This window comes from Rhamphochromis sp. 'chilingali', assembly GCF_963969265.1.
Source record: "Rhamphochromis sp. 'chilingali' genome assembly, chromosome: 5".
NCBI classification, from domain to species: Eukaryota; Metazoa; Chordata; class Actinopteri; order Cichliformes; family Cichlidae; genus Rhamphochromis; species Rhamphochromis sp. 'chilingali'.
In genome coordinates this window covers 4,736,110-4,754,303 of record NC_137932.1, presented here as the reverse complement: position 1 = coordinate 4,754,303, position 18,194 = coordinate 4,736,110, and the positions used below count along the sequence as shown (strand labels likewise).

General features: G+C 41.5%; 1 protein-coding gene across 3 annotated transcripts in view; it reads left to right on the top strand.

Moving 5' to 3' along the window:
• pak5 (p21 protein (Cdc42/Rac)-activated kinase 5) overlaps window positions 1-18,194 on the top strand; it is an 86,892-nt gene that overhangs the window by 29,405 nt on the left and 39,293 nt on the right. For 2 of the 3 annotated variants that reach the window (XM_080882188.1, XM_080882186.1), the window contains exon 2: window positions 17,847-18,070. In XM_080882188.1, the coding sequence (XP_080738314.1) occupies window positions 17,867-18,070 (204 nt within the window). In that variant the 5' untranslated portion in view covers window positions 17,847-17,866. Of the gene's footprint in view, window positions 1-4,236; window positions 4,518-17,846; window positions 18,071-18,194 lie in introns of those variants that run through there. The other variant, XM_080882187.1, reaches the window with a different exon arrangement.

The following is an 18,194-nucleotide window of genomic DNA, read 5'->3' as shown; positions in this document are numbered from 1 at the left end:
CTGCTTCCACAATGATGAACTAATTAACACAATAAGGGCACACCTTTGCTTACAATAAAAGAAAGAAAACCAAAGTTCCACAGAGTTTAAGTTCTCACACACATACACACTAAGGCCCGCTGCCCAAAACACTACATCTCACAGCTCTGGCAAAAATGGGGGAAGTGGCAGGGGTGTGGCAGTTTAGGATGGCAGACTATATGCCGTGGCTGACGAGCTGGAACACACCTCAGCTGTGGCTCATGAGGCAGACCTGCAACACAAGAAAAGGAGAAAAAAAACCTCTTCTACAAAGGGAGAGCCACTAGAGGTCAGCGACCGTAACAGTTGACAAACACTTGTTGTAATGACTAACTGCTCCTGACATTTTGGAGATGTTAGCTCTTTATACAGTAAAGTTACAGCGGGATACAAATAACATCAGGCTGATCCTGCCACGATTTGTTCCCCCTGTCTAAATCATGGACAAACAGGATCCCACAGCTGTTTATGTTTTTAGACCCATTTTGCACAGAGAGGCATTTTTTGAAAAATGTATTGATAGCAATGTTGAATATTATTACACAGGAAAGAAACAACTACATGTAAAATAATTACACAGTGACGCCTCTGACTTTGTAAATAGAGGGACAGCGTGTGTATATGTAAGCGTGTAAAACCTGAAGATAGAGACAAAATACTGTTAATCTGACTACCTGCCATTCTGCAATTCATCTCATGTAAACAATAACGTGGCGCACAGCGTGACGTGAAAAAAGGCACATACCTTTGACATTGCGTGACGAACTCTGTATTCCTCGTCCACACATGAACGCGAAAAAAGGAGTTTTAAAAAATCTCAGTTTTCGGTGATTCGAAACGCCGTTTACGTGTGGATGAAACAGCTGCGTTTTCAAAAATCCCCGTGTAGGTGTGGACATAGCGTAAAAGAGTTAGTAGTTTATTTTATTACTACCTGTAATTTATTGCAGATTACTTGTATTTGCTTAATTGTTCACTAAATGTTTGAGGTGTGAAAGAAACCGCAATGGAGCAAAATATGGGTGTGTGTGGTTGGAGGATGTGTTTGTGCATGCGTGCACGCGGAGGGGATGGGGGCGAACATTTTTCTTGTAAAACAAAGGGGAGCCTAGCAAAAAAAGTTTGGGAACCACTGCTGTAAACACTCCTCTTTGCACTTAAACTACAAAGACTAATAGCTCAACAGTGCGATGTCTGTATGTGGCCATTGCATGCATACTTAAGAACTTGTTACACTGTTCCCCTTTTAAGTCAAACGAGCTTGAAATATTAAAAAGTTGGCAGGAAAAAGCTTTTTTGAGCAATTTTGCAAGATCGTGTTAGCTTAATTTGCTACAGTTGATGGATTTTGCTAACGACATTTGTCAGAATCAACAGCAGCCGGATAGAAATGAGAAGCCTTTTATCTACTTGTGCCTAAAATCAATTATTCTTAAAAAATTCATGCCCACTGTGTCAAAAACAAAAAAGTCTGAATGGTTGCTGTCACCGTGCATGTGCCGTATACGTGACAGACATAGCAGCACAACGTTGATGTTGTATGTATGATGTACCCTGAATGTGAACAATGCTTCTAATAATATCACAATCTTTTGTTTTTTTCCAGTTCATTTGTTGCCTGCTTTTTAAGCACCATGACAACCGTTACACACACAAATATGCCTATTTTCATATCCTCAGACTCACATAGACGATGGGTCGCCCATTTTAAAGCACAGCCCATGAAGTGTAGCTTCCATGCAGTTCGGTAGCTGGCTAAATGCGTAACCCTACGTCTTTTACATCTCAGCCTTAACCATTTTCCCATAACACCAGGAGGGAAGGCTTCTTTCCGAGCTTTCAATAATAAACGATTAAGTTGGGGGTTTAACGTGCTTCAGCAGATAATGGGGTGGAAAGAAGGAGGCTATCAAAGAACAAAGTGCTTTTAACACAGAAAACCACCAACAGGAAGTACACAGGTTTTAATGGTGGGGAGCTCTGGGTTCCAAGTAGGGTTGCCAACCGTCCCTTAAAATACGGAATCGTCCTGTATTTAGAAAAAAAAGTACACGTCCCGTATTGAGCTAATAAGGGACGCACTTTGTCCCGTAATACAGTGAGAATCAAAAGTAGTCTATAAATGTTAATGGAATTAACGCTTTGTTTGAAAACATAATTCCCAGCCCCTCTCCTGCTTTGTGACCAATGAGCTGACACCACACTTATGACAATTCGAGTATGACAATTCAGATTACCGCTCATCTCATTGGTCGAGGAAAGGTCGCTTGCGGAGAAAATACCGGAAGACAACAGGTGACCACAACAAGAAGCATGGCCAACAGGGAAACAAACGCCGACACTGCGGTGCAAGTCTCGGACGACAGTACACCTAAAGCTGGGCAGACACTGTGCAATTTTTTTCAGTCACGTTATTCAGCTCCTGCTCAAACTGCACGATTGACTCGCAGGGGTTAGAAGTTCATAGGTCACGATGCAGGTCTCACACTATACCGCCCGATGCTCTGATGCGACCTGAGAGCTCACCCTGTGCGTCCATAAAATGAAGGTTATAACAGAAAATCTGTCGCTCTCTCTCTCTGTCTTTCACTCACACAGACACACACACCACCACCATCAACTTTGCTAAATTGCTAATGAAAAACATGATCAGGCAGCTGTGATTGAGCAGCAGTGTAAATCCAACTATTTTCACGGTTGTTGTGGTCGTGATCATTTTGTGATGCCACATCGAAAAGGCTCGGATGAGCTTTCCAAAGTTCTACAAGTTGTGCCTCCATCGCTTGTGTCCAGATCACACGCTGCACTGCCGTGCTGCGCCGTCTTTTTCACCGACGTTTACGTGTTTGCGCGTGAGCAGTGTGAGCGGCTGTGGTGAGATCCTCACGAGCGATTGATGATCGGGAGCTGCTCGTGAGGTGTTAATCGCTTCTCGTTACCCCACGTATACTACACGACGCACGATGAAGGCCAAAATCGGTCCGATCACCAAAACGGTCGCACGACTCAAAAATCGTCTCAAAATGGGCCAAAAATCGCACAGTGTGAGCCCAGCGTTAGAGCAGCAATGTTTGTTCCCCTCAGAGAAAGGGAAGAATGGGAAAAGGAAAACACCTGGCTGGAAAAAGTTAATATGGGCATGTGCAGTGAATATCAGCGCTATGTGGCCAGAAGTGTGATAATATAATTTATTTTGTGTAATAAACAACTGCAAGGATAGATGATTACAACAAATAGATGACTAATACATAAAAGTAATACATAGGTGAATAATGATGATGAGTTAAGATGCGTAATCATGGGAACAAGCGGGTTTACAAACAGGAGCAGCTGATTAGCATTAGAAAAGCTGAAATAATACCTCAGCTGAAGCCAATTGTACTAAATGCACTAAATGTGCACTGTTACAAGAATGTTTTTCTTTCTATTATTTTCTATTATTTTAAGTTAAGCAGGACAAAGTTCTTTTAAAGAAAGATTTACTTATATTCTCAAAAGTTAAGCATGACAGGCTTCTGTTTAAGAAGGAGACCTGTTTTACTGTGTTAATGTTGTCATTTTGAGCTAAAAATAAATGGCTAAATGATCACTTGTTTCACATGTGTTCATATCACAAAGAATAGAATATGCATCTGCTTAAATCAACTTCAAGTCAAATGGTTAAAAAAAAATAATTTCACACACAAAAAAAGAGCTAGAAAATTCACCACACTGGGAAGGGTGAAGACAACTGGGTTGCCCGGCCCTGGCCACGAGGTGTCCCTTATTTATTTTTCAGGGAGTTGGCAACCCTAGTTCCAAGTGACATCAATCATAGATGACTATGGACTTATTTCACAATAATCTAGAGAGTTATTTTTATAGTAACCATTATTTCTGATTCAAGTCATGTCTTAAGATTACATAAATGTAATATTAGTGAAAATTAATGATCCTTTTGTGTTCTAAATAATCTTTATAAAAGAGGAGCCTCAAAGCCCTTCCTTTAGGAAAAAAGTAGGTTAAACCGGCTTTTTTTCTGCATATAGGACAAAATCAGAAAATCATCCTTTTTCCATTTCAGCAACAACACAACACATAACTATTATTTAACCATTATATTCACTATGTGTTCACTTGAAAAGTTAAATCCTAGTTATGTTAGGTCACGCCTGGAGGCTTCTGGTTAGGTTGTGCACTCTTAGCTAAGCAAAGTGTTTGGTCTCCACCAGTGTTGGGACTAACGCGTTATTAAGTAACGCGTTACAGTAACTACGTTATTATTGTGGTAACGAGCACGGTAACTAGTTATTATGCCAAAATCAGGAACGCGTTACTCGTTACTGGGATTTAGATAGGGTCGTTACTCGTTACTTCGTGTGGTGGCTATCGCGGAGCTTCCACAGATTCAGTAACATTAGCAAGTGGTGGAGGCCAGCAGGTGGATGAAGGAAAAGGGACGCAGAAGGAAAAGAGACCCGAGGTGGCCGCCGGTCCAAGTGTGAACTGAACTTCAGGTAAGAAGTTATGACCTGCAGTCTCTCTGGGTCAGATATGAACCAAGCTTAGGTGGAGTTTATTTTCGTTATTCTGACTTTTTCCGTACTGCGTGCTAGCTAGCATGACGGAGTTTCTATACAGCTGGGTGGGTGCTATGAAGTTAATGATGTTGAACCTTATTTTGTTCATAAGTTATTAGAGTTGCCAACCGTCCCGTCTGGTATTCAGAGAAAATATTACGCGTTTCTTATTGAGGTGAAAAGGAACAGTTTGTCCCGTAATTCAGCTACAATGAAAAAGGCACAAAGCTGGAGTTACTCTGTGTCTTTACGCTGCACAGCTGCCTCTTCTCTCATTCTCCCCCCTCCCTCTCCCGTTTCTACTTCAATCATGAAAACTGATCAATGATCAGCTGATCGTCTTTTCTCTCTTGTGTGTTTATCGCCCACTTTGCGCAGAAAGAGGAAACCAGCGGATGTCGCGCTAAACAACAGCAGCACGTTTAAGCTTGATCAGCTGTTGTTAGAAGTTATTTAATATTAATTTCTAGTATCAGCTGATGTTTGCTGGAGCCACAGCTGCAAAAAAGCTGCTGGTCATGATATGGTTTGGTTATCTGGTGAGAGGGAAACATGAAGATGAAACCAGGAGATGTCCTTACTGGATCATCAGAGCTGAACAGGTGATGGAGAAACAGGTTTACCTTTTAGGTGACATGAATGAGTTGAAGGGAAGTTATGAACTGTTTCTGAGAGACAAATAACACCAGGATCCTTTTCTAAGTAGCTGACAGCTGGTAACTGTGCAGGGGCGGGTCTAGCAAAGTGTTGCCAGGGGGGCAGGTAGGGCATTAACAGGGAAAGGGGGGCACAAAGAAATACTTTTCTTTCTTATTCTCATTTAAAATGTCTAGCTTTTAAAAAATAATTATCTGAATCTTACAACAAACGATTGATAGATTGATGCATATATACCATCAAAACAGTGTACATCACTGTCACAACAGTGTTTGTTTTCATTCAAAGGCTTTATGATTTTCCCTATAATGGTGGGCCAGTCTCTAGTCAAAATGCCCGGGATGATTTTTTTGTCCCAGTCCAGCTCTGTATGCAGCTCATCTGCAGTCTGGTGTTGCCTACATCTTCCTATTCGGAAGGCAGAATTTCCGAGTTCTGAGTACAATCGAAAGCACCACGACTGCAGTTTTTGTGTTGGATGTAAAAGGCGCAGATGACACTGTGACGTAGGCTAGAATCATGGCAGCAGTCAATGACGGTCCAGGCGTGGGATTTCTCTCGTGGAAATATGCACATTATCTTTTCCTTTCTATTGGTAGGTGGCACAGTGCACTTGTGGCAAGTAAGCAAGCTAGAAGATTGGCAAAGTTATGGAAGCAACACATTAACAAGAGAATTCTGAGTAAAACCAAAGTTACTTTCCCTAGTAACTAGTTACTTTGAAAGTAACGAGTAACTTGAAGTAACTGAGTTACTTTTGAGAGAAGTAACTAGTAATGTAACTAAGTTACTATTTTAAAGTAACTTACCCAACACTGGTCTCCACAGTTGCAAAGCAATGACCAAGAGATTGAGATTTCAGATTATTCCACTTGAGTGCTTCAGTAGGTCTGTGATTTTTCTTGAGCTTTTGGATGCTGATAATTCTGATTTCTCGCTGAGCCTGACTCTTGATTTACAGAGTAGGGCTAGTTGGGGTGGGGCTCATAGCTCCAGTCAGTATTTCAATGCTTAAAATCAGTGTTCACTGGAGCAAATAGTAGTGACACCTAACAGAGGGCGCTGGATACATTTGCACTGTGAGTAAATACTCCATACAATGCAGGCTGGTAATAGAAACGCTCTGTTCTGTTAACAGATCTTGACACCAGGGGGGATGTGCAGTGCTTATTCAAAGAATTGCACAACTACATTGCTTCACCAGAAGGCATTCATTGTAATCGCACCCTCTGTAATTACATCTGTCATAACTGCTCTTTATTTATCCACTATATCTGTGGCTTCTTGGACACAACCATAGCTGACCATCTCTGAAATCTGCACACACACACGTGCACACACATGACATGACACAGACAACCAGATGCTAACATAAACAAATAACCAGAGAGTCACAGAGTGCCCTGCAGTGTTGCCAGTCATTCTCTTTATGTCTGACTGCTTCTCAGTGAAATGGCAGGCCTACAAAAAGGCTGCTTCAGTCTCGGAAAAAAAGAAACATTTGTCTCTTCAGTCTAGATGTGGATGCTGTCTGCATACAGATGTTAGCCCTGGGGCACTGAAACTAATACCATATGGCATAGCCTTCCTTTCACGTGCTTGATAGTGTCGATGGCAGGGCTGAATAATGGTTATTCCTTCATTCTTTATCAGTGTACAGGTTCAGATAAGAAGCAGCACTTTATCTACCTTTGCTTATTGGCTAAGGAATCCAATATTATGAGTGTGGGGGTTTTTTTTCACAGTGGAGCTTGTTTTTTTTTCTCGTGTCAGTGTGTTATTGCTCCACATCTCAATCCCTGCAAATTCATTCTGAATAGATGTGTTAGAGAGCTGCATGTTTTTGAAGCCTGGACTCAGACAAAGGAGTTGGATGCAAGGAAACGATGCAGCTTTGTCCGATAGTTGACTGTACCTGTGTTGTGTTTACCTAAAGTGGAGGCTGTCAAAATGTAAAATCAGTCAATGTAAAACATTGAAAAATGAATGCCCAGGATTCACTGAAATGATGGTCGGATGCTTTTAGTTTGGCTTCATGTGCTATAATAAATAATAAGAACCGGATTCTTGGTGAGGAAAAAAATAATAATGTAAAGATCAAAACTCAACAGCTTTACAGACCTCTTTATTTATTGTAAAAAATAATTAAATATATTTTTCAATACAGTATTAAAGTAATTTATTATATTGCTTTGAATATATGTTTGGTTAAAGGTTGTAATACCTCAGTTGACCCCTGGGATGGGATAAAATTGCCATGAAAGGCTGAGTAGGGGTGACATAATCCAGCTCTCGTAATACATTCATGTTTGGCCTGAAGATTTGTCTTGTTTATTAAAACAGTCAACAGCTGAAGCAGCAGCAGCAGATGTGATGCGTAATCATGCTTCCCACTTTTCGAAGACACCACTATGTCTGATGCCCATCACAAATCAGCAGTGGGCTGCAATAAAATCATGTTTAGTGCAACGCTGCTGTGCAGTAAAATAAGATTAATTGTTTGTATGATGACCGATATCAGCGGAGGGATAAAAAATGTAATTATATACTTGCTCTGGAGTAAGATGAATTGTTAGATCAACAGATAGAGTTATATTGTGCATATTGAGAAGAGCTAACATCCGAATGAGTTTTATGACTTAATAATCAACCTGTGGTCATAAACTAAATATATGTATTATCAAAAGGATGAGTTGTAGTGGTGCCTGGGTTTAGTTTAAAAGTTAGGAGCATTGATATTTGAAGGTGGAAGTATGGCTCCTTCACATTGTCTGATGGTATTCTGGGCTAACTGAAAGCAGCTCTGGTGCACACTGGAGGGATACTGTATCCGACCTTCCCTGGAAATGCCTAAGGAGGAGTTGGAGGTTGGGGCTGGGGAAGAGGATCTAATAATCTACTGAGCTTGCAGCAGAAGACCTAGACCTGAAAAAGTGGTCCTAAATGCACAGATCAGTCAGTCAGTCCCCAGTTAACAGCATCCTTTTCTCTCAAATGGCATGAAAAAGCTCTGGGTAGTCATGTTCAGCTGGTTTATACAAGAACATTTGTATTGATTGGTTCTTCATAAAGCAGTAATATTAAAAGGTTGTAATTCTTTTGTGAGATTTCATCTTCGATTCACATCATGTCTCTTCTTTTCAATGACTATTATAAGAGATTTAGTTTGGGGTCAGCCTTCTACTTTAATGTGCTTTTAAAGGGAGAAAACACAGCTATACACATATATACATATAGACATGGTTACACATCTGCACACGCGCTTTCTCAGGCAGTGATATGCAGTCTTCTGTCCTCAGGACTGCAAAGATCTCATTTAGATAACTCTCCTGATCTCTCGGTACCTCCCAGAGTCACCCTTCTTTGCTGTATCCATCTATTATGTTACACCACGATGAGATAACAACTTTAGCTGATCCTTTCCCTTGATAGTGAGAGATCGGTGAGAGACCTGAAGAAAGCAGCTGACCTGGATAGCTCCCTTTCGCAAATGTTTCTGTCATTTGCAGTGATTGTGATTGCGTCAAGCATCACGCTGCATCTGTATTGTGACAGCTACGATGTACCCGCTCATTAGACATGTGGAGGGTATTGATGCTCTTAAAGAGTGTGGTACTTAGCCGTGAAATGCCATCATTTTAACCGTCTCTGCTTATGTTGCCATCTCCATGTGCGACTGCGTATATAAGATGTAGATTTAGGATATGGAATTAAATTCAGTCTTTCCTTAATCTAACCAGTGTTTTAATAGTGACAAACCACATGATAAACACAATTATTCATAATTTATATAATTATTTTTGTATAACAACAAATTTTCCCTTTTGAACAAAGGAAAAAAACTGATATCGTTTTTTATTGCATGAACTCCAAAAATTAGACCATTGCTTAAAATTGACCGTTTAAGGTTTGAGTGTTTTGTTCTTCGAATGTTAAGAGCCAGTGACTGCAAATAATTTCAAACTGTTGCCCTAACAGTACTTGACATTTAGCATTTGATTTTATTGGTCTGTGGTTGTCAAGGGAAGTAGGACAATACTTCACTTTGAGAATGCCACAGAAAACTGCAAGATGAACGGCCTGACATACTGACATCTATAAGACTGATAAATCAGTTAGAAAAATTACATACATCATTACATCCGGATTTAATGATTCACAATCAGTCAATCAGATGAAAAGCTGATGTTTTGCAAAATAAGCCAAATTTATTTAATGACAAGTATTTATAGCTAAGCCCCATTTACATGATTGGAGACCATCTTGCAACCATCTGGTGGATTCCACAAAAAGTTGGTGAGTGGTTGATGGAGGTTTCTGGCACTCACATGTGTGAAATTGGATGTAGAGAGGTTTGTGGCGCTGCACCAAAAAGACCTCCTCGTGCTTTGTGCTTTTGGTTGCTAGCAGCTTGCAAGCTAGCAACCTGGAAGACCCCAACTTGTCTGCAAACACTGGCAAATTTATTGGCAGGCAGAGGTGAACTATGAAATGTGCAACGCAAACTGGAACATGACAAGGCTTGCCTTCAAACTTTGAGCTCTTTTAACACGGGTTGGGTTGCAGCAGTAACTGGTAAAGTAAAAACAGTCCTCATTTATCATGAGAACACAGATAAATGTCATACATAATTTGTTTCCTTTCTTCCCAAGTGATTAACCAAAAAGAACTCCAAACTGTCAGAGTTCACTACTTTGAAGGAAAAAATGTATCCTGTAATATTTGTTTCAGGTCTTCAGGAAGAAGCGGACCTTGAATTCTTGATGTAACATGACACAAAATGCTTACAGTTAAATTTGTCTGCAGAAACACATTTCTTGTGTCTCATTTCCTGACTATTAAAACACATACCAATGAGTACCTGCTAAAAATGAATGTTCTTTCAGATGGAAGTTCATTGCTTTCCTTGTGCCTCCAATTCAGTTTTTCAGTAATGCATTCAGATATACTCCACATCCATGTGCAGCACAACCAGCAGCAATCTCTGCTCAAGCCTGAAATGTACCGTATCATCAGCCTTGCACTCCACGAGTATACATTAGATATACTAAACTTGCAGATTTCTTTCAGCCCTTGGCTTTTGCTCAGGCTACCTTTTTTCATATTGGCATTATTTGAAAACAACAGTGCATTCAATATTTTATTTGTATTTGGCTTGCTGCCTTGCATAGGTGTCATTTCCCATCCCCTCTTTCTCTCTCTCTGTAAGGGAAAAATGCTGTACAGTGTTATCCTGACAGCCTGGCACTGCTTCTGTGAGACTGTTTGCCCTCAGCACAAGGCCTGTCCGCGGCTGCCACCGCTCAATGTCCCCTTTGCGTCGGCAAACGGCCAGACTGTCACAGTCTCTGACTGGACCAGCTGTTTTTTTTTCTCTCTTTCTTCCATCTTATCTCCTCCGTCACACTCTCTGTCTTCCTCCCTGTGACTTGTCGTGTGAAAGAGGCAGTGATAGGCCGCCTGGCGATGCAGCTCTTGACACAAACGTTGATATCCGCACACGCTGGCATCGGTGGGAGACAGTTTTGTATGTGTGTGTGTGTTGGCCAAAGCGACCAGCACACAAACACCATCCTGTGGATTGTGGGAACGCAGAGGACACTCACGCTCTGTTGTTTTTGTGCTTCTGTTGATGGACACGTAAGTAGGAGGAGGACAGTGAAGGTCAGGGGCAGCTCAGTTTGGGACGTGGCCGGTCAAACCCAGTTAGACAAACAATAAACGTAAAATGGGATGGATCCAGGCTTAAGCTGTCTGGCCGTGCCTCGGCCCGGTCTGCTGGCGTAGGCACTTTTCGTGTCCTGTGCATCTCACATTGGGAGTTATCAGAGCATACAGGCAGGGTAGCATTACTAGTAACAGTTCGCCAGAGAACGCAGAGGGTCCCGAATGTGACCTGATTTGTCAATTCGATGACTTCTCAGAAGCATCGCTCCACCGGGGGGGAATCATCAGCTTACAACTGGAGAGGTGGACTCGCTGTTTAGTGGTTTTTGTGCAAAGAAAATTGAGGCGCATAATGGATTTGTTAGGAGTGTAATTTGACATCAAAGCGAAACATCTGAGGAGCACTTAATTGTCTGCCTCATTATGGCCTACCCAGAGAGCTTTGATTGGCTGAAAGAGACCGTCAGTTTGTTGCCAGGTAAGACCTCTGATTCACGCAGTCTGTGTGTAATTTGACAAAAGGTATATTTATAATCAGAGCTGGAGCTTCCCATTGCTCCCCAAATCTTTAAACCTCATTTGAGAGAGGAATCTTACAAACTGTTGTGAACAGTTTGCAAATGATAACATTTTTTTAAAAAGCCTCTCCATCAGACCGAGTTGTTTACCACTCAACGAAACACATCTTTCGGGAACGGAAGGTGAAATGCATGTCTGTGTAAACAGTTTTTGGAGCCAATTAAATCATCTGAAGGAACAGGGCGAAGAGAGAACAAGTGAATGCAAATGAGAGAGAAGTGAACAGCAGACAACAGAGCAGGGCAGGACAAAAGAGGAAGGAGGAAGAGGGGGAACAAAGACTACCTGTGAGGATGCAGGGACACATTTGCTTCTCACTTTGCTCATTTGCCACCACTTCAAGTAAATCTAAACAGAAACACTGGTAATTTCTTGAACACAAATGGCAAACCGGGCTTAGGCTTTCACTCTGAACCTGTTGACCTTTTAATTAAATTAGGAGTTCCTCCTATTCTCTGTAGGAACAAAGTAGAGAGCATTGCCCCTCCCTCAGCTTGTTTATCAGAAGGCATTTGTGTCCTTTTTCATGTTGCGTTTTAAATTATGTATGAAATGTATTTGCATATTTAGTGCATGAGTGAATGCTCTGCGTCTCGATACCGAATTATGCTTCTAAATTACAATCTAAAGGACAGAAAATTAATGCGCTCTTTGGAAAACATGATGAATACACTCTGTTGCCACAGAACATTAAAGCATGCGCTTAGGAACCAAAAATAGATACAGCGTGTATACAAGACACAGACAACACGAATACTGACACACACACACACACGTGCAGACTCTCCGGTTCACTGCAGTGTGTGTGTCTGTTGAGGTGTTGTTGTACAGAAGGGGAAATGCCTGTGGAGGCTCAGATGGTGACAGATGGTTTGGAGACAAATCAGCCTGGGAGTCAGGATCTCTGCCCTGGGACCAGTAGCCCATTTAAGTGTGTTGGTGTATATAGCGTGTGTGTGTGGTTACTGTGAATCCCATTAAATGACATTGAAGGCTAATTGTTAATACATTTGAATGCATTTGCATGAGCATTTGGATGGCTGAGCATCTCCCTTTTTTGTGTGTAGAGGATGTTAAATGTTATGTAATGCTTCTCGTAACATCAAATGACATTGCTTTGACAGATTAAACGGTATGCAAGCATGAATACAAATGAATACAACACACTCAGATATAAAGGTAAACAGTTTGCATCAGCATCCTAAACTATCTCTTTGTATGCAGTAGTGTTTGTGTGCTTAGCTTTTAGTAGTTGTGTAGCTTCTAAAAGAAATCAGTGTTTGCATTGCAAACAGTACTCTGCTTATTACCAGTTGTTTTCAGCCATACTCTTGCGTTGAGTTACAGTGGACATAAAGAGGCAGGATGCTTTATTATAGCTTCATTAGCTGTTTGAGTAAACTGCTTTACCCTTCTGTGCAGTGCAGTGAAAAATCCGATCGAGGCCGCTCACCACACACGCAGTCACAGCTCACTGCAGTTCAGCACAGCTGGAATGACGGTGCTGCAAATCTCTAATCTCTGCCATATATTACCAGGTGCAGTTTTTCATCAGAGTGACATTGTTACTCTTTGGCGGGCTAACCTTGCAGGCATTAGTGTGGAACTTCTCAAAGTGCTTTACAATCCGCCCATAAATTACAGCTCAAGAGGTGCTCGCACGGCAGCCTGGAGAAGTTGTGCAGTAAGTAGTTCCTCTGGCTTCTGCGTGGCAGCAATTCCCAGTGGGCTCTACGCTTCAAGTACATCTCAGTCTGAACTTGTTTTGTGACTGTTGTGAGAAAGAAGCTGCTAAAAGCTCTGCAGGAGTACGTTTGGGCTGGGCGAGTACATGAACATGTGTCTCCATCTGCTGTCTAACACACGTTCAGTGCTGTGTTTATGTGTGTCTGTCTGCATGTGTTGTTGTGTCTCCTTACTGCTGAGCTTGGCCTAGACGACTTAAGTCCTACTAGCCTTTAGTAATCTTATTCCCGAGAAGCACCATCTAGGTCATGGGTTTCCACCTTCACTATGGGTTGCTTACCCAGTACAAGAAGGAAAGAAGAAGACATTTTGTGAAATGAAAGCTTGATTAAAATATCCCTCTTGTTTAGCTAAAGCCGTTTACTGTAATAGATTTTGTTCATATTGATAACACTGCTGGATTTACCACTACACACCTATTTAAAAATAAAAATTGGTTTCAGTTACCCTCAGACAGATAAAACAAACTAGCTAGCTTGCTAGCTGATTTAAAAGCGCTAGCTGTTTAGCTTGTTGTTTGGTTCAGTGTCTATAAATTAGCTTGGTTCTCATTAACCACTATTTTCTTGTCAAACAAGGACTAAGAGCTGCATACAATCATTTGAAAAATAAACTTTTCACAGGATTAGTCTTGTGAAAAAAAAGGAAGTGTATGTAACAGCCACGTGATGCTAATCAAATGATCATCATCATCAGTTTGCTTGTCTGTAGCAAGCAATGTCACCCCAATGTCAGATCGTGCAATGCTCTGAGAAACTGCAAAGATCCCAAGAGCTCAATCTCAGACTCTGTGGGCGTCAGTTAGCATGTTAAATGTTGAAGTTAATGGCATTAAAGTTAGAAAAAATAGACAAGAAGCCTTTGTTTGGGAGGGTTACCAGGAGAAAGCCTCTTTTTTTTCCTTTAAAAAAAAAACATGGCAGCACAGCTTAGGTTTGCTTAGTTGCTCAATCACCTCATACTAACTGCCGAGCATGGTGGTGGAGAGGTGATGATTTGGGCTTTGCAGCAACAGGACCTGGGCCCTTTGAGTCAATCATGAATTTGTATACCAAAGTATTCTAGAGTCAAAGGTGAGGCGATCTGTCTAACAGCTAAAGCTCGGCTTAAATTGGATAATGCAACCAGGACAATAAAGACAAACACAGCAGCAAATCTTCAATGGAATCACTGAAAAATAACACGATCAAGGTGTTGCATTGGTCCAGACTTCAACCTGACTAAAATGCTGTGGTGAAACCTTAAAGAGATCTGCATAAATGCAGTCTCTCACAGCAATGTGACAGTCTGGTAAGAGAGAGTTGGACACCTGGAGATGCATGGAGAGTGGCTGGGGCACCCAAATAACTGGACGAGCACACCCACACACACTGACCAGTCTGATTAGTACTTCCGCTGTGGTTCTTAGTTGGATGTGGCGTTATAGGATGTGTTTTTGTTTGCATGTTGCTCTAAGGTAACAAGAGCTTCGCTTACTGCATTTGTCAGCTGATGATTCAGTGCAAGTCTGCGATCATCCTCGGTTTAGTCACTGTGTGCTGTCCTGCAGTGATGGCAGAAGACTTCCTCTGACAGGAGCCGTGTTTCAGCTTCATCCTTGACGTTGTCTTCATTAAATGTATTTTGTGAATGTCATTTCCAGTGGACATAACGTCTGCATGTCGGTACTGCATCACTTCTTAATGTAGCCACTTAGTGTACCTGCCCCAAAAATAGCAACAAGGTTAGAACCTTGGCTTGATTTGTGGAGGTTTAAGTGGACATCGGCCAAAATTGGAAAGGGTTGCTGACACATCCTCCTTACATAAGAGATTTGTAGCTCAGCACAAAATGGAAAAGATAAAGATTGAGCATCGTTAGTTCTTTATCGGGGGATACCTGCGTTTAAATTGTTTGGTTTTGTGAATCAAGCTAGCTGAAAGACAACGAGCAATCTTTCCAGATGTACCTCTGTGATAGACGCTTTCTTAATATGCAGGTGTTTACTGCAAGGAGTCATTTGTTAGTTGTGGTATGCACATGTACTTGTATTGCTCTCACACTCGGGTCACAGTTGTGGTTAAATGTTTAGTCCTGATCAGATCATGACGAATATGACAAGTTATGTTTTGATTACACGGGTATATTCTTTTCATTAAAAGTACTTTTGCTCACAAATGAAAGCATCGTTGAAGCAAGCTTACAGTGACTGCACTGTAGAAGGCAGAGTTGTGTAAACATGCCTGTGGGATGAAGCTTCTATCTATGACTTAGCACCCTTTGATCCAGTATAGACTTTTCTAAAGGCAGCCGTGTGCTGCATAATAATCTGTTGTGCTGTGATTGTGATGCATGCAGTGCAGCGCATTCCTAGCACAAAGGACTTTAGGCTTCCGTCCTCTTTCCATGTTTGTCTTTTTCTTCTTCTTCTTCTTTCTTCTGTTAGCATTTGTTGAGACCCCTTCCTAAACTCCTTCCCATGCTCCTCCTCCGCTCTCGTGTTCTACCCTTATCAACCCTCCTACCCCATTTTTATCAATCTATCTCCCCATCTTTCCTGTTTGAGGCCGCTAATTTGATCTGTCTGTCTCTCCTGCTGGGAAGAAAGGAAATGATTGAGAAAGACTTCCATGATTACTTTGCCTTGCCTGTTTAAAGTTGCATTTAGAGAAAGACTCTTTGGTGACTTCTGTCATTGCATCTGTTGAAGTGGCTCTACCAGGTCAGAAGAGTTAGTCATTTGATATACCGCTCTGCAGATTTACTTAGAATGTTTGAGGTAGCAGCATGTTTGTAATATTTTATTCAAAAACGTGCTTTAAATGTTTGCTCTTCGCTTATGATATAGCGACGTGTCTTTCTTTAGCGCCTCCAAAAACTGAAAAGGAAAGCAAAAGTGTAAGGAACAAATCGCACATTGTTTATCTGCCGTTACATAAGCTCCTCACATTCTGACTGTTTTGCTGCCTCTTATCTAAATTACAAACTTAAGTATACAATTTGTGTGCAACACAGCTAGGTGAATGACCCGCAGTCATTTACTGCTCAGACAGTTTGCAGGCTACTTTAGCTGCTCGGCTACATATACAGGAAATGACATGTAAATATACCCGCAAATGCAACTGTGCTCTATTGTGATTTCGGTGTCACCCTCACTCTTCAGCACTGCTGACAATATGCTGCCAGAGTATGACACAGAGGGTACAGCACAAGTTTGTTTACTTTGTCTCTTGCTCCTGACAGTGTAACAGTGCCATTCTGGCAGCCTGCCACTTCCAGCCAATCAAAAACTGGCACTGACACACCTCTACAGGAGGCTGAGAGATAAGGGAGCATTTCTGATATTTCTCCTCTTTTAAGTATTAATAAGTATTATCACGTTAAACACACATGAACACACACACACAGTGGCAGCCTTAAAAATTAATGACTTCTGGCACATTTCTGGTAAGCAACTACATTTGAGCTAATAACATGTTAATTGAATTTTTATTTATAATAGAGTTTTAGAAAACTGGGACAAACTGAAATACACAAACGTATTACCTTGCTTTCTAAGCGGATACGCCGTTAAGCATTCAGATTTTCTCACTGGAAAATCTAAGCGTTATTCCATATTTGTGCAGGTTTGAAATGTTAAAATAATGGTAACTGGGTGAAGTTTAAAGATTATGGTTGTTACTTGCTAGTAACAATTGTAATGCATGTACTGTGTGTGTGTGTGTGGTGTATAAAGGTGTGTGTGTATGGTCAGTGGTTAGTGTGTGGTGATGAGTGTAAATGATGTTTTCTTCTGATAGGGGCAAAACATTTTTTCTTGGGACAATCTAAACATTAAACTCCTCGAGCGGTTTTGTTGAACTGTTTTCAGCGTGTTTGCATAAGTGAGGATCTTTTGTTTATTTTGCCCATTTGCAGTACATGCATGCAAATGCATGATCGAGTGGAATGGCACAGCAAACATTGTCTCTGCAAAAGCCATGACAGAGGCAAAGAGAAAAAAAGTAAGGAGTATGGTGGCGGGGGTGGCAGTGGTGGCTCCCTCAGAGGACAATGCCTCTCAGAGAGGAGTGACACAATAGACTCCATTCACAGCCACAACAACAGCATTATGACATTTTGTTCCTATGACTGGACATTATGCATACACCCAAACCACGAGAGTCACAGTGGGTTTTCCAAACAGCTCCAAAAAGCACAGACGGGAGCTTTCATGCAGCATACGCGCCTGACTATACAGCCGCATAGAACCGCTGTCCAACATGTGTTTAAAAAAATCCCCACTGCCATCGTTTTCCCCCTGATGTTTACATTACATAATCAAAGTGGACACTTGGCTTTTTTTCTTTTATTTTGTGTGTTTGGATAGTTTTGCTCGTTCTTTCCTCGTCTATAACCTGCAGCGTTATAAGACAAGAGATTCATCATGCTACAGAGCGGTGGTATAAAACATCCTAGTACTATGTAAAAAAGAAGATTAAACTTTAGGCAAGAAGGAGAATATACTGCCATGATGACTTCATAACGACATCTTAAAGATACAGTCTTTAACTCACGGGCGTCAAACATAAGCGTAGCCAGTGCTGCAGCCAGAATATTAATACAAGTATGCTTTTTTTTTTCTTTTGGGGTTGCCAGGTTTGCCAGGGTTTTCCAGCATGTTTGGGAAGAAGAAGAAACGGCTGGAGATCTCAGCTCCGTCTAACTTCGAGCACCGGGTCCACACGGGCTTCGACCCACGGGAGCAGAAGTTCACCGGCCTGCCACAGCAATGGCAGAGCCTCCTGGCAGACACTGCCAATCGGCCCAAGCCCATGGTGGACCCCTCCTACATTACCCCCATACAGCTGGCACCAATGAAGGTACATTACAACCACACAGACTCTAGCAATAGAGACAAATCTTTATCACTTCCAGCCTGTTGCTTACCTTTCTCACATCTTTCTCTTGCTGTTCATCCCTCTGTTTCTCCTCCACTTTTACCCA